General features: G+C 55.1%; 1 protein-coding gene across 4 annotated transcripts; it reads left to right on the plus strand.

The window, feature by feature from the left end:
• The first annotated feature begins 1,299 nt into the window (after window positions 1-1,299).
• On the plus strand, window positions 1,300-6,197 carry C33H1orf216 (chromosome 33 C1orf216 homolog). Of its 4 annotated transcripts, none has more exons than XR_015722694.1 (3): window positions 1,300-1,476; window positions 3,834-4,593; window positions 5,072-6,197. XR_015722694.1 is itself a non-coding variant. In XM_045782553.2 (3 exons), exon 2 carries the CDS (start codon window positions 3,839-3,841, stop codon window positions 4,523-4,525), a length of 687 nt encoding a protein of 228 aa, XP_045638509.1. In that variant the 5' UTR covers window positions 1,300-1,476; window positions 3,834-3,838; the 3' UTR covers window positions 4,526-4,551; window positions 5,072-6,197. The 4 variants fall into 4 exon arrangements, 3 of the variants coding, with proteins under 3 accessions (XP_045638509.1, XP_045638510.1, XP_045638508.1); XM_045782553.2 differs by having other exon boundaries at window positions 3,834-4,551; XM_045782554.2 differs by having other exon boundaries at window positions 3,834-4,527.
• The last annotated feature ends 6,893 nt before the right edge of the window (window positions 6,198-13,090 follow it).

Genomic DNA, 13,090 nt, shown 5'->3' on the forward strand with positions numbered 1-13,090 from the left:
ACCCAAGCTCGGAGTGGCTTTAGGAGTGAGGATCTGGGTCACCTCGTTTGGTCACCTGGCTAAAGGCAGGGGGATCTTACAGAGGGCAATGGAAAAAGGAAGACTAGTTAGGCTTCAGCACGTGATGTAGAAATGGGGCTGAGGTCTAAAAAACAGCAAAAGATGGGGGGGGGAGCAGAAGCAGATGAGGGAAAGACAAGAGTATTGTAATATGTATTATGATCCAAAGATGAATCCATATTAGTTGTATTTTGTTTGTAATGGGGGGAGGACATGGAGAAGGTTGTAGCCAGTTGCTTGCTCAGTAAAGTGGGGTGGGGTATGGAAGGGACCTCCTAGAATCTCCTATGGGTGCCCTGAAGGCTAATTTGTCCCAGTCTCCTTTCTAGGGCTGCCTTAGGCAAGAACTTAAATTTAAGAAGCCCTAACTTCCCTAACATAGGCCAGTACTTACGTATCAGAGTCAGCACCAACTCTGACCCCATTCTCTCTGATTGCAAACTGAGACCTAACCCCCACATTTCCTCCTAGGAAGAAGGGAAGGAGGGGGATCGGGCTTCAGTAAGTAGAAACCAAGAAGAGCTCACTGCACAGACACCATGGAGAGGTTCTCTGCCCTGCAGGGAGGAAGGTGCCAGGGCCTAGGTGCAGGACAGGAGGCCCAGTCCTGTCCCAGAGCAGATTTCTTTCTTCTCTTAAAACATAGGTTTCATTAAGTGACTTTAATGACCCAAACTCAAAATGAATATATCATTTCAAATTGTGATAGATGCAATGAAGAAAAGGAACAAAGTGCCCTGGGATAACATAAAAGGACTGGTCTAGGAGGTCAGAGAAGGTTTATCTGGGAAGAGAGCTGAAATACGGGTAAGTGGAGAAGGGGGACCGAATTTTTGGTAGAGGGACCAGTGCGTGCAGAAGTCGTGTGAGCAGAGAGGAACGTGAGGCCCAAATGCAGAGATGGAGGGCGGAGGATGAAGCTGGGTGGGTAGACAGCACGGCGGGGCTCAGAACCCCGTGGCTGCCGCCTTAGGATTTTACCGGGCAAGAGGGAAGCCTTTTGAAAGGCTTTAACGGGAGGCTGGTTTTCATTTTGAAAATGTCACTGTATCTGCAGTGACGCAAAGCCATCAGGGGTACCCAGCGGACGCAGTTAGAAGATAAACCCGACCCGGCAGGCCCGGGTGGAGGCTGCAGGAGGCGGGGGAGTCGGTTCGGGCGCTCGGGCTGCACCAGCCGCCGGCTCGGCGGAACCCCGAACCGGCCCACGTGGGCCCCGCCGCCCCGCCCCGCCGCGCTGACGCCGCCCGACTCCGGAGTGCAGGCCTGCGGCTGGCCGCGCCGCCCGGGAACCCCGCACCCCACGCCCGGCCCGCGGGGCCGCCCTGGCCAGGCCGAGGGACCCCCCAACCCCAACCCCCGCCACGGGGTCCGCGGGAGCAGAGCCAACCGCGCCGGGGCGGGCGTGTCCAGGCCGTGAGTCGGGCCCGGAGGGGAGGGTTGGGGGCCCAGCCCCGGGGGGTCGGGAGGTCGCAGCCTCCACCCGGCTGCCTCGCGTGGGGAGCTGCGGGAAGGATGGCCTCCGTCCTCTGTCTCCTGGGGAGGGGGTCCTCTCCCGCAGGGCTCGGCGGGAAGGGAGGCCGCCTCCCCCACCCTAGCAGAGCCGAGCGCCGCCGCCCCCGCCCCATCCCCCGACCCCCGCCCACTTGCAGATTAGCCTGGGGGGAAGCCTGGTCCCGGGGTGTCTGGGTTCCCATTTGACCATCTCTGAGAACCCCGTGAGCCTCAGCACCCAGCCACCACATCTCCGCCGGCTTTGCGGCCCCGCCCAGCCGAGGAAAAAGGAGAAAACGGCTCTGCCGGGAAGGTCTCCAAGACTGCGTAGAGGGATGGGAGCGCGTTCGTCACTAAGGGACCGGCCCTGCACCCCCAGGAGTTTTGCCCACTGCTGGATGTCGGGAGGCTCCCTGCCACCTATTAAAACCTCTTAGTGTCTGCTCTTACACTACCCCTCACTCTCACTGACCCCCTCTTTTTCTCATCCTAGCAGTCAGGAGAAACCTCTTGTTTGTCGATTCAAACCTTAATTTTGGTAGAAGTGGTTATTGGGGAGGAAAGAATGCTGTGATATGCCCTCCGTCTGGGGCCTCAGGATGGAGCAAGCTGGGGGCGGGACACAAGATAGTGGGCGCAGAGGGAAGAGAGAGGGCAAGGTCAGAAGAGAGGCTTGTTAATGGGGGGCGGGGAGGGGTATGTCTGCTCCCTGGGGATAGAGGAGGGAACTGAAGCCAGCTCCTCCAGCCCTGGGCAGCCAGCAGGAGCTTCCGGCTACTGTTGGCTCCCTTTTCCTGAGCCCACTGGTGTCATAGCCCACTGCAGTCCCCTCCCCCGTTCACCTGCTCAGCAACTGTGTGCTGACTCCTGCTAAGTGCCAGGCTGCTCCGGGGGAATAGGACATGGAAGAACTCCACCATCAGTCAGGGAGTCACTGTACAAGCTGCTATCACAAGATAGTCCAGAAACAAAACAAACCCGGAAACGACTATATAGAAACATGTACTGACCCTCAACTATGTTCCAGGGACGAGGAACAAATATGGACAGAGCAGTGCGTCCAGGTGCACTGGGGACCCAGGGGAAGGCGTAGTTAACTGTGCTTATTTCTGTGTGCTGGGGCGGGGGGGGGGGGTATCAGGAAGGTTTCAGAGATGGGGGATAGGAGAGCTGGGTTTTGAAGTACAGAAAGGAATTTGCTGGGTGGAGAAGGGGGGAGCTTGGAGGGGAGGGGAAAGGTAGGGTATCCTAGGCCAAGGGAAATGTGTGGAGTGAATAATGGCATATTCTAGATTTCTGAGCAGTTTGGGGGTGGTGAGAGGGCCAGAGTGGAAGAGGCAAGTTCGGAGGGGCGAGCAAGGACCAGCTACAGCACGGTCTTGTAGGCCGTGTGGAGGTTCAGCGGTTTAAGGAGGGCACTGGGAGCTGTGACAAATCAAGTTTACTTTTTTTTTTTTTTTTTTAAGATTTTATTTATTTATTTTAGAGAGAGAGAGACAATGAGAGAGGGAACACAAGCAGGGGGAGCTGGAGAGGGAGAAGCAGGCTTCCCACCAAGCCAGGACCCTGGGATCATGACCTGAGTGGAAGGCAGATGCTTAAGCTTAACCGACCGAGGCACCCAGGCGCCCCTCAAGTTTACCTTTTTAACTGGAGGCAGGGAGATCAGTGAAAAGGCTGTGGCAGTCAGTAATCCGGGTCAGAAATGGCCTGAACCAAGTGAAAGTGAGGACTGACGTCTGTGCACACGCACACAGGTTTTTAGGAGGAAGAATTGTCCGCATTTGGCGTCTGGTGAGCCGGGGGAGGAAGCTGAGTGAGGAGTGCGGGCTGCTGGCAGGTTTCTGGCTGGAGTGGCTGAATGGAGAGTGGGCCACTTTGCTGAGGACACAGGAGAGGGCGAGCTGGTTTGGACGTGTAGAATGTGGGGAGCCTGTGGCTGGTTGCAGAGCTGGACAGCAGTTGGATCTGGGCTGAAGACACATCTGAGAGTCACCACACCTGATGGTTCTCGAAGCCCCAGCAGAAGATGAGGTCTTCTGGGGAGATGTGCATAGAACCAGAAGACAAGCTGCCTCAGAGGGCTGAGAAAACCCTATGCAGGCGACTGAGTCAACAGAGAGGGAGGAGGAGAACCACAAAGGGAGGTGTTGGGGGGGGAGGGACTGAGACTACCTTGCCCTTGCAGCTAGGTTGCCAGGACTTGGGACACCCACCCCCAGTCCGACTCCTCCAATCCCCGTCCTGCTCTGACTCATTCTTCTGCTTCCCTTTTACAGACCAAATGTTCGCCATCCAGCCAGGGGTGGCTGAGGGGGGCCAGTTCCTGGGGGGCCCGCCGGGAGTATGTCAGCCGGAGCTCCAACCAGACAGCAACTCTAATTTCGTGGCGAGTGCCAAAGATGCCAATGAGAACTGGCATGGGATGCCAGGCCCGGTGGAGCCCATCCTGATGAGGAGCTCCTCTGAGTTGCCCTCGGACAACCAGGCCTTCCAGGCCCCTGGACTCCCCGAGGGGGAGGTGCGCAGCCCACCAGAGGGGGCAGAGATCCCCAGAGCTGAGCTGGAGAAGTTGAGTGGGGCCAGCACAGTCTGCTCCCCGCTGGAGGACAACGGCTACGCCAGCAGCTCCCTGAGCACTGACAGCCCCACCAGCAGTCCTGAGCCCGCCTGTGGGACCCCTCGAGGCCCGGCCCCTCCAGATCCCCTTCCGCCCTCGGTTGCCCGGGCGGTGCAGCAGCTGCAGGCTCAGGAGCGCTACAAAGAGCAGGAAAAGGAGAAGCACCACGTGCATCTGGTGATGTACCGCCGCCTGGCCCTGCTCCAGTGGGTCCGAGGCCTGCGGCACCAGCTGGCGGACCAGCAGACCCGCCTGCAGGAGAGCTTCGACACCATCCTGGACAACCGAAAGGAGCTGATCCGCTGTCTCCAACAGAGGGCGGCCCCATCCGGGCCCCAGGATCAGGGCTAAGGGTGTGCCTCCGCAGGGGTGCAGGGGTATATGTCCATATTTACAGGCATGTGTGTGGTTGTGCCCAAGTAAGTACACGCTTATTTGCTGGTATGAGTGCAGGTAAGCAGGCGTGAGGGTGTACGCGCTAACACGCGGGCAGATGGGGCCAGGCACGGGCCTCTATGTACGCACAAGCTAACGCAGGTGCAGGCCTGTGTGTGTGTACGTACGTGTGTGTATAGCATGTAGGTGAGAGGGAGTAAGTTTGCATATGTATGCACGGACAGGTGGCCAACAGTGTGCATGTATGGGCATGAGTAAGGATATGGATGCAAAAGGTGTGTGTGCCTGTGAGCGAGTGTGAGTGTGCAGGCTTGGGGCGGGTGCATGTGCACGTGCCTTTCTGTGCGGGTGCAGGCACGCGAAGTGCGTAGTAGGAGCGTGCGTATTTGCAAGCGAGTCCGCTTGTACGTACGTACGATGCAAGTACGTATCCGGTGGCTTATGCGGGGCATCCACACCCCATGTTACCCATTGCCAACGCTAGCCTTCTTTTCTCCACAGGGTCCCATTGCTCCGGAGAGAGCGCCAGCCTGCAGTCATTTATCTGAGGGTTGTGGCTGATCCGTCTGAGATTTCCCAGGCCACCTCTCCACCCTCTCCCCATCGCTCCTCTCAGACTTCGCTCTGCTAAGGCTGTTGTCCCTGTTGGTGGATTTGCTGTGGGGAGTGTGGGGGCTTCTCTGGCCTGCCATGGCTTTTTGGCCACGATTTTGCCAGGGCCACTGGTAGAGAATTAGTATGAGGGAGGGCTGCTGGGGGTGGTGATCGACACTGTGGCAGGGATGGGGGGTGGGATCAGAGAAGAAGATAAAGGACTGTCCCACTTGAACTCTGCCTTGGGGCACATGGGAGATGGGGAGGGGGGAGATGACAGTGGCAGAACCCTGTGAAGAATAGGGGAAACGGAATTCCAAAATATCGCTTTGAAACAAACCACACTTCTCCACGGCAAAGGAGCTGGTGCAGATCGTACTGATTTAAGCTCCTGGTGCGCTTACGTGTACTTATATGCTTGCAAGGAATGGACAAGGTGTTCCAAAACTGCTGGGGAAGAAAAAATGTCACTTTCTTCTTTGTGCCTCTATTTGCTGTGCCTCTCTGGCTTTGGCGACACTGGATGTTAAATTAGGTTGATCTGTTTTCCTGAAATCAGGCTGTCTGGGCCCAGAAGAGCCATAGTCGGCTTTCCAGGGTGGGCAGGGGGCAATGTCAGCCCAGGCTCTGGAAGCTCTTAGGATGCTGGGTTATAACCCCTTCCGTCACTGCATGGTCCTTTCAATGGAGGTCAACAGACTCCAGCAGAGGTTCTGTGAATTGGAGAGTGGGTGAATTCTGGGGAGAACCAAGGACTAAGGTAGCCAAGCTCTCTGCTTTGCTTTGGGAGCCGTGAGGATGCAAGGTCCTGAAAGGTGAGCAGTGGCATGACGCCCAGTCTCCCTGTATGCGAAATGGGGGTGCTCTTCCTATCTCTAAAGAGTTCTATCCCTGACAGGTGGATGGGTGAGGGGCATAGGGAGTGAAGTTGAAGCAATGGTCCTGGGGACTTCTGTGTCTAGCCCTTGCGTGTTGAGTATGAACGTGGCCTCTGGGCCAAGCCAGGGTGAATAAACTGGGGCAGAGAAACGCATTTCTTGAGTTTGTGCTTCTGTTCTACCCGGCTGGCCTCTTTTCCACACCATGTGAGCTGCCCTTTTAAGCAGGGTTCTGGGTTGGGAGCTAGGGGACAGATGGGGGGGAAGTCACTGGGGAGGAAGAATTCAGCCTGCTGTGGCTGATGGGGGGGACAAGAAGCTTCTCCTCAGGGGCCTCATGGTCTGACAGGGGAGACTTGGCCTCAGCCTGAGAGCTCTGTATGGGATTGCCCTTGTCCTAAGGCACCTTTGGGCCTGAAGGTGGGGGGGGGTAGGCATCGATTGTGAGGGATACATATGCTCCCCCCCCCCCCCCGCACACTCCTACTCAACCCTGCCCTACAGCCACCACTTCCCTAAAGGGTGCCCTGACTGCAAAAGACTGAGTTAGGCTCCTCCGATGGTTCTGACAGATGTCGTTACAGCGCATGTCTATGTCTTTGGATATTTACTGTGCCGATCTAGACTAGACCTTCTATTTTACATGGGTTTGTGTGATGATGTATTCATTAGTTTCTCAAAAATTCACTTGTATAAAGAAAGGCATCTATTGCTGCGTAACCAATTACCCTAGAACTTAGGGACTTCAAGTATCTCACGATTTCCATGGGTCGGGAATCTCGCACAAGGCTGCAATCAAGGTGTCAGTCCAGGGTCTGTGGTCTTATCTGTTGGGAGCATTCAGTTCCCCGAGGGAGGTCATTTTCAGTTCCTTGCCGAGTGGGTTCTTCCAACATGGCAACTCGCTTCATCAAAGCTTGCAGGCAAGAAAGTGATAGAGTACCAGTAAGACAGAGGTCGTGATTTCCTGCAAGCTACTCATGGAAGGGTTAGCCCCTCAGTGTTGCCATATTCTGTCGGTTAAAAGCAAGTTCCTCAAGGGGAGCCTGGGTGGCTCCATTGGTTAAGCGTCCAACTTGTGATTTCAGCTCAGGTCATGATCTCATGAGTCAGGGATTGAGCCCTTCGTGGGGCTGGGGGGGGGGCTGTCTGTGCTCAGCGGGGAGCGTGCTTGAGATTCTCTTCCTCTGCCCTTCCCCCCCACTCGCACGCTCACATGCGCGCGTACCCTCTAAAATAAATAAATAAATGTAGGAAAAAAATAAAAAAGCAAGTTACTCAAAGAGAGGGTATTATATAAGACTAAATACCAGGAGATTGAAGCTGCCTACCACAGAAAGCATTTTTTGATTGATTAAATACAGGCATATTTTTTTATTGTTTTTTGATTATACAACTAAAAATTATGGTCTACTTTTATAAATTGAAACATTTCAGTGAAATCTAATGTCCCCCTGTACTTCTCCCCAACGAGATACATATTTTTTAAACCTCACCAAGTGTACTTTTCACTGAAACAGTGACCCAAGGTATTTCTTGTTTTATTAGAGATTTTATTTACTCATTTGAGAGAGAGAGAGAGAGAGAGTGAGTGAGCAGGAAGGAGAGGGGGACAGAATCTGAAGTAGACTCCATGCTGAGTGCAGAGCCCGACGCGGGGCTCGATCCCAGGACCCTGAAATCATGACCTGAGCCAAAATCAAGAGTCGACCTCTCAACCAACTTAAGCCATCCAGGAGCCCCAAAGTATTAATAATTCCTAATAATTCTTGTCACCTTGACATTTGCCATTTAAACAAAAACAATACTCAACCAGTTTTAACAAATTCCACTTATTAAGGGAAGTTGTTCTAGCAAAGAGCTATAGCTAAATTCGAATAACTGAAAATTAGTAAAAGGAAACCTCATTTAAAATGGAGTAGGGAGGCCAGAAGGGGGAGCTCTCACCCCCATCACTCCTAGTCAATTGCATAATGAACGGGAAGGGACACCTTGCATTCTCAACAGGAAGAAGCCTATACTTTGGGGCCCAAGCAGGAGGAAGAAAGGTTTTCTCCTTGCTGGGCAACAGCCCAGTCAATGAGAAGCTGTCACAACTCAGCCAGTGACGGCCACTACACTTCAAACTCCCGGGTTACTCCAATGGACTTTTTGTTTATAGCAACTCCTCCCAATTCCCCCCTTTTCCTCTAAAAAAGAGCCTTCTTCTCCTTTGTTCTCCGGACTTGTCTATGGTTTGCTAAAGCTTGCTTATTCTGAATTGCAATTCTTTGGTATCCTCAAATAAACCCATCTTTCCTGGTAAAATAACCGACAGTTTTATTTTTAAGGTTAACAACTCTAACCACGGAGATCTCTAAGGAGGAGACAGCGTCAAGCTCTCAGAGCACAAGATAGTGAATTTTTAGAAGGGGATCTTTCCTAAATGTGTGAAGGCTCTTCTGAGCACAGCCAGCGGTCAAGAGCACAGACTCTGAAGCCAGACCCCTAAATTTGGATGTTGACACCACTGCTTTCTGTCTCTGTGACCCTGGGCAAGTCTGTTAGCTTCTCTGTACCTCGGTTTCCTCATCTTTAAATGGAGACAATAGTAGTAACTACCTCGTAGTGTTGTTGCAAGGATTAAATGAATATACAATATGCAAAATGCTTAGAACTCTTCTTGGCACATAGTAAACTGCATTAATGAGAGTTATTATAAATAGGGCTTTTGTGATGCATACTTACATTTTTCTTTTAAAAAAATCAAATTGTTTCTTAAGGAATTTGAATCTAAAATTTGAAAGGCTTCTTTAAAAAAAGCTTTTAAAAATAAAGCCGTCTAATATTTCTTTCCATAAAAAAGCTGTCTGAACTGAGAAAAAGATAAAGCCAGACCAGTGTGGTGAATAGTATCTACCCCTGCCAATCACTGAGGGTCTAGGGGTAGGCCCAGCCCCTGGTGTGGTGGGGAGCAAGAGAAGAAACCAGGCAAGAGCAGGGAGTTTGAGCCACGCCCAGGCCAGCAGAGTTTGGGGCAGAGAAACTGAGGCAGGACCCCAGTGGATCCTGTTACCCACCAGGTAGGCTGGAGGCCTGATGACGGGAAGTGCTGGAGTTATTGCTGGACTTCTGGTGTGGGGCAGACAGGGTCCAGAGGCTTTCCAGACTGCCCCCCTTTCTTCACCTGTGGCTATTGTACAGCGTGAATGAGGAAACGATCCTGGAGATGCTTTGTATGCATTAAACCCACAAGGCCCTGTGGAGCCGGCCTCTGCCCTTGAGCCCGTCTTGCCTGAGCAGGCAGAGGAGACCTGCATCCCACAGACTAATCCATAAACCACTCTGAAGCTAGGAGAGGGGAAGGTGGGCTGGCCCTCTGTGCAGGTCTCCGCCAGAGACTTCTTCACTTGGGAGCTTGTTTTAAAGTCATTGGGTGGGGATTAGTTAGTCCCTGGGACTGCGAGGGGAGTAGGGAAGGTTCATGCTCTAGGGAGGGAATTAACCAATTAGCCACCTTCCCCTTCCAGCCTGAATGGAATCCCAGGACCAGCAGCAGGGAAGCCGAACTAGGTCCTGGTACTACCTGAGGAGTCTTGCTTAGGAGGAGGAAGGAGGGATGAGATTGGGGCTGACAGCCAGAGACCCACAGGGGCAGGGCACACAGCAGAGCCCTGAGCGGGCTGCAGGGACAGGATGAGGGATTGGCGGGAGGCAGTGCAGGGCTGGGTCCTCTGGGGAGAGAAGGATGGGCTAGTTCCATGAAAACGTTCTCTCCTGGGAGAGAAATAAGTCATCTCCATTAGGTGTGGCAGAGGGCATGGGGTTAAAGCCTGGGGTGCAGGGAGTGAAGTGGGAACCCAGGAAGAGTGTACAGAGTTGGGGGCATGAGGAGGCTTCAGAATGTGCTGGGTGAGCTCCCCAACCTGGCTCATCAGGGCTCTGTGGGGTGGCTATCTAGAAGGAGATTGAATGCCCCCTGGTGGCAGCCTGTGACCTGTCTACCAGCCTGTTTCCTATAAGCAGCTCCTAATCCCGGAACTGGTGACAGGAACAGAAAGCAGTGAAATCTGTGAGCACCAGATCTCGGAAGGCTCCCTGGAGGAAGAAGTGCCTAGAGAATGAGTAAAAGTTGAAGCAACAGACGATAGTGATTTTTTGTGTAAACTGGACCCAGATGTCTTGGATCCTCCACTTACTAGTTGTGCCTCACTTTTCTCAACTGTCAAATGGGGATAATTAGTACTTCTTTCATAGGGTTGTATGAGATTAATGAGTTTACACATGTAAAGGGCTTACACCTGAGCCTGGCACAGAGAAGCAGATGTGAGCTGTTACTAACTGACCAGGAGAGGATGGGGAGCCAGCGGAGGTAGGAAACGCAGCTGGGCCATTGTGCTGTCAGTTAAAAGCGTTGCTAAAAGGCCTTGAATCCCAGACCCGTGAGTTTAATGAAATGTTGGTGGTGAGAAGAGGAGCGTGAGATGGGGACGTTCTGGGGTCTGAGTCAGACCTCAAACCCACACTCATAGGCATGCCCGCACCCCCCAGGCATCCCCGGAAACACAAGCCCACACCTATGCATGAACGCGTGCACACACACACACACAGACCTGACACTCACATTCACACTCCTGGCCACGGACCCCACATGCGTGCTCCCTCCTCCTCCCTCAGTCCCTTTCAGAAATAAGACTGCACCCAGCCTGGGGAGGCGTCCACAGTCCTGCAGACCGCCGAGGCTCTCCCAGCCCCAGCACCCGACAGCCCGAAATATGTCTGCTTTTCCTCTCCAGGCCTGGAGGCTTCTTTGGCCAAACCTTATCCTTTGCACCGCTCCTTCCCCCAAAACCCCATGCTCAGAACAGGTCGATCCTATAATCGCTCCAATCTCATTTATCACCAGTAGATTTGAGAAGTGATTCATCTGGTTATGGGACTGGCGGGCGGAAAGGGAGAGGGGGAGCGGGAGAAAGAGGGGTTCGTCCTACTAAGGTCAGGGCCCCGGTAGGGTCTAGGTTCCCGGAGGCCTGTACCCGTCCCCACCCGGGAGGAGAGAAGGCTCCGGCCGTGGGGTGGGAGCAGTCCGAGGGCCGAAGGCGTCGGGGGGTGGCGTGACCTTGCCCCATGGGGGGTTGGGGCTCAAGGTGGAGCTCCAGTGCTCCGTGCTGGGGAAGAAGGAGAAGGCTGGAGGCCCGCGTTCAGCTGGTGTTCAGCGGGACCGGGCGGGGCTCGTCCCCCGAAAGGCGCAGACAAAAGGGCGGCCTCCCCGGAGCCGGACTCCGCACAAAGCGGGGGGCGGGCGGGGCCGAGCCCGCCCCACGCGCCGGCGCGCCCCGGACTGCTGATCCGCACGACTGCGAGCGACGTTTCCTGCGCCTAATCCCAACAAGCATGAAAACGGCTCGGGCCGGCCCGCCAGCAGGCCCTTTGTCCCGGCCCCCTCTCGGGACAGCTGCAGCCGGGGTCCCTCCCCCTCTTTGTGTCTCCTCCCCGCGCCCCACTCCGCCCTCCCCACCTCAGCTGCCCGGACGGCCGCGAGCCTCTCAGGGCTTTCGCCTCGGGCACTTGGGCGCACAAAGCGGGGCAGCGCCCCTAATCTGGGGGAGGGGAGGATTAACCCCAGGGTCTGCAGGGAGGGGCGGGGCCGTGGGGGGAAGAGCAAAAAGGGGCTGCGGGGTGTGCTCCCCGCTTGGAGCGCAGGGGTGTGCAAGTGAGAACACAGGTGTGGGACGGGACCTGTGGGCGGGAGGCTGGTGCTGCACGCTTCTTAGACGCCCCGAGCCCCCCCCCCCCCCCAGCAGTTAGTATTCAGATGGCTCTCCGGGCAAGAAACTCCCCTGCTGCTCCCCAGGGCTGCCCTGAGGCCGCTTCTCTCCACACTCCTCCGGGGATCTACTCCACTCTGTGACTTCACTCCTCTCCTGTCCGTGAGACTCCCCCCCAGCCTCGGTCTCCCCCAGGGCCGCCGTCTCCCGCCCCACCCGCAGAGTCCGCTCCCTACTGAACAGCTCCTCCCAGAGGCCCCAGGGCACCTTAAACTTCCCACGTCCCAACAAGCCATCGGCTCCCCACGCACGAACGTGCTCGCTCCGCTCAGTTGTCTGGGGCCCTCCTCCTCCTCCGTCACCCTCACAATCACCAGGTGCTGTGCTTCCGCTTCCCAAGCACTTCTCCAGCCCAATCCTGCTCTGGCTCCCTCCCTTCCATGCACCACACTGCTCCGGAGGGGGCTTCCACGAGGCCGAGGCTCTCCATGGACTCCACTTGCTTGGCTTGGCTTGGCTTGGCTTGGCTTGAGAGGCCTTCTTGAGCCCCTGCATGCCTGCTGGCCTGATCCTAGGACCCCCAGGGTCTGCTGTTCTGCAAGTTACTGACTAGTCCACAAAGACCTTCCTCAAGAGCCTTCCTGGAAGTTTCTTCCCTTTCAGGAAAGGGAATGAAATCGCTGGCTTAGCCTTGTCCCTCACAGAACCATCCCACTGTGCATAGGTCCAGGGAGCTGAGTCAGGGAAGCCAGGCTCTCCAAAGATGGTGTATGCTAGCCCAGCCCGACCCACACGGCACCTGCCACACGCGGGAGAGCTGAGCTCCTCCCAAGCTGATGAAGTCCTGCCCTTCCTCAGGCTCTCTCAGGCCACTTGGGCCACTTCGGTGCTTGAATCCCCAGAGATGCCGGACACCCTCATCTCTCTCCCAGATCCCTCAGGATGAATCATATCCCCAGAAGGCCTAGAACCCCACAGTCTGCAAGCATATCTGTGTCACCCTGCCCCTATCACCACTGTCACTAGACACCTCCTCCCAGGCACTGCCAGGAACCTGCCTTCATGTCCTCATATGAGTCCCAGACAGGAAATTCCTGCATTGAACAAATATTTATTACTGTCTACCATGTGTCAGACTCTCTGCTAGGCACCGGGGACCCAGATGAATCAGAGACAGTCCCAGCCCGCAGGGGTTTCACGGTCTCTCCAAGGAGACAGACCCAGACATGAGTAATCAGAGTGCAGCGTGATAAGTGCTAATAGAAGTCTGCACACAGTGCTATGGAAGCCCTTTCCAGAAT

Source organism: Ursus americanus, chromosome 33, assembly GCF_024610735.1.
Source record: "Ursus americanus isolate L20-20 chromosome 33, mUrsAme1.1.p, whole genome shotgun sequence".
Classification (NCBI taxonomy): domain Eukaryota; kingdom Metazoa; phylum Chordata; class Mammalia; order Carnivora; family Ursidae; genus Ursus; species Ursus americanus.

Bases quoted from the DNA above. Each gene is read 5' to 3' on its own strand.
- C33H1orf216 (XM_045782552.2), top strand. From the start codon at position 3,839: ATGTTCGCCATCCAGCCAGGGGTGGCTGAGGGGGGCCAGTTCCTGGGG.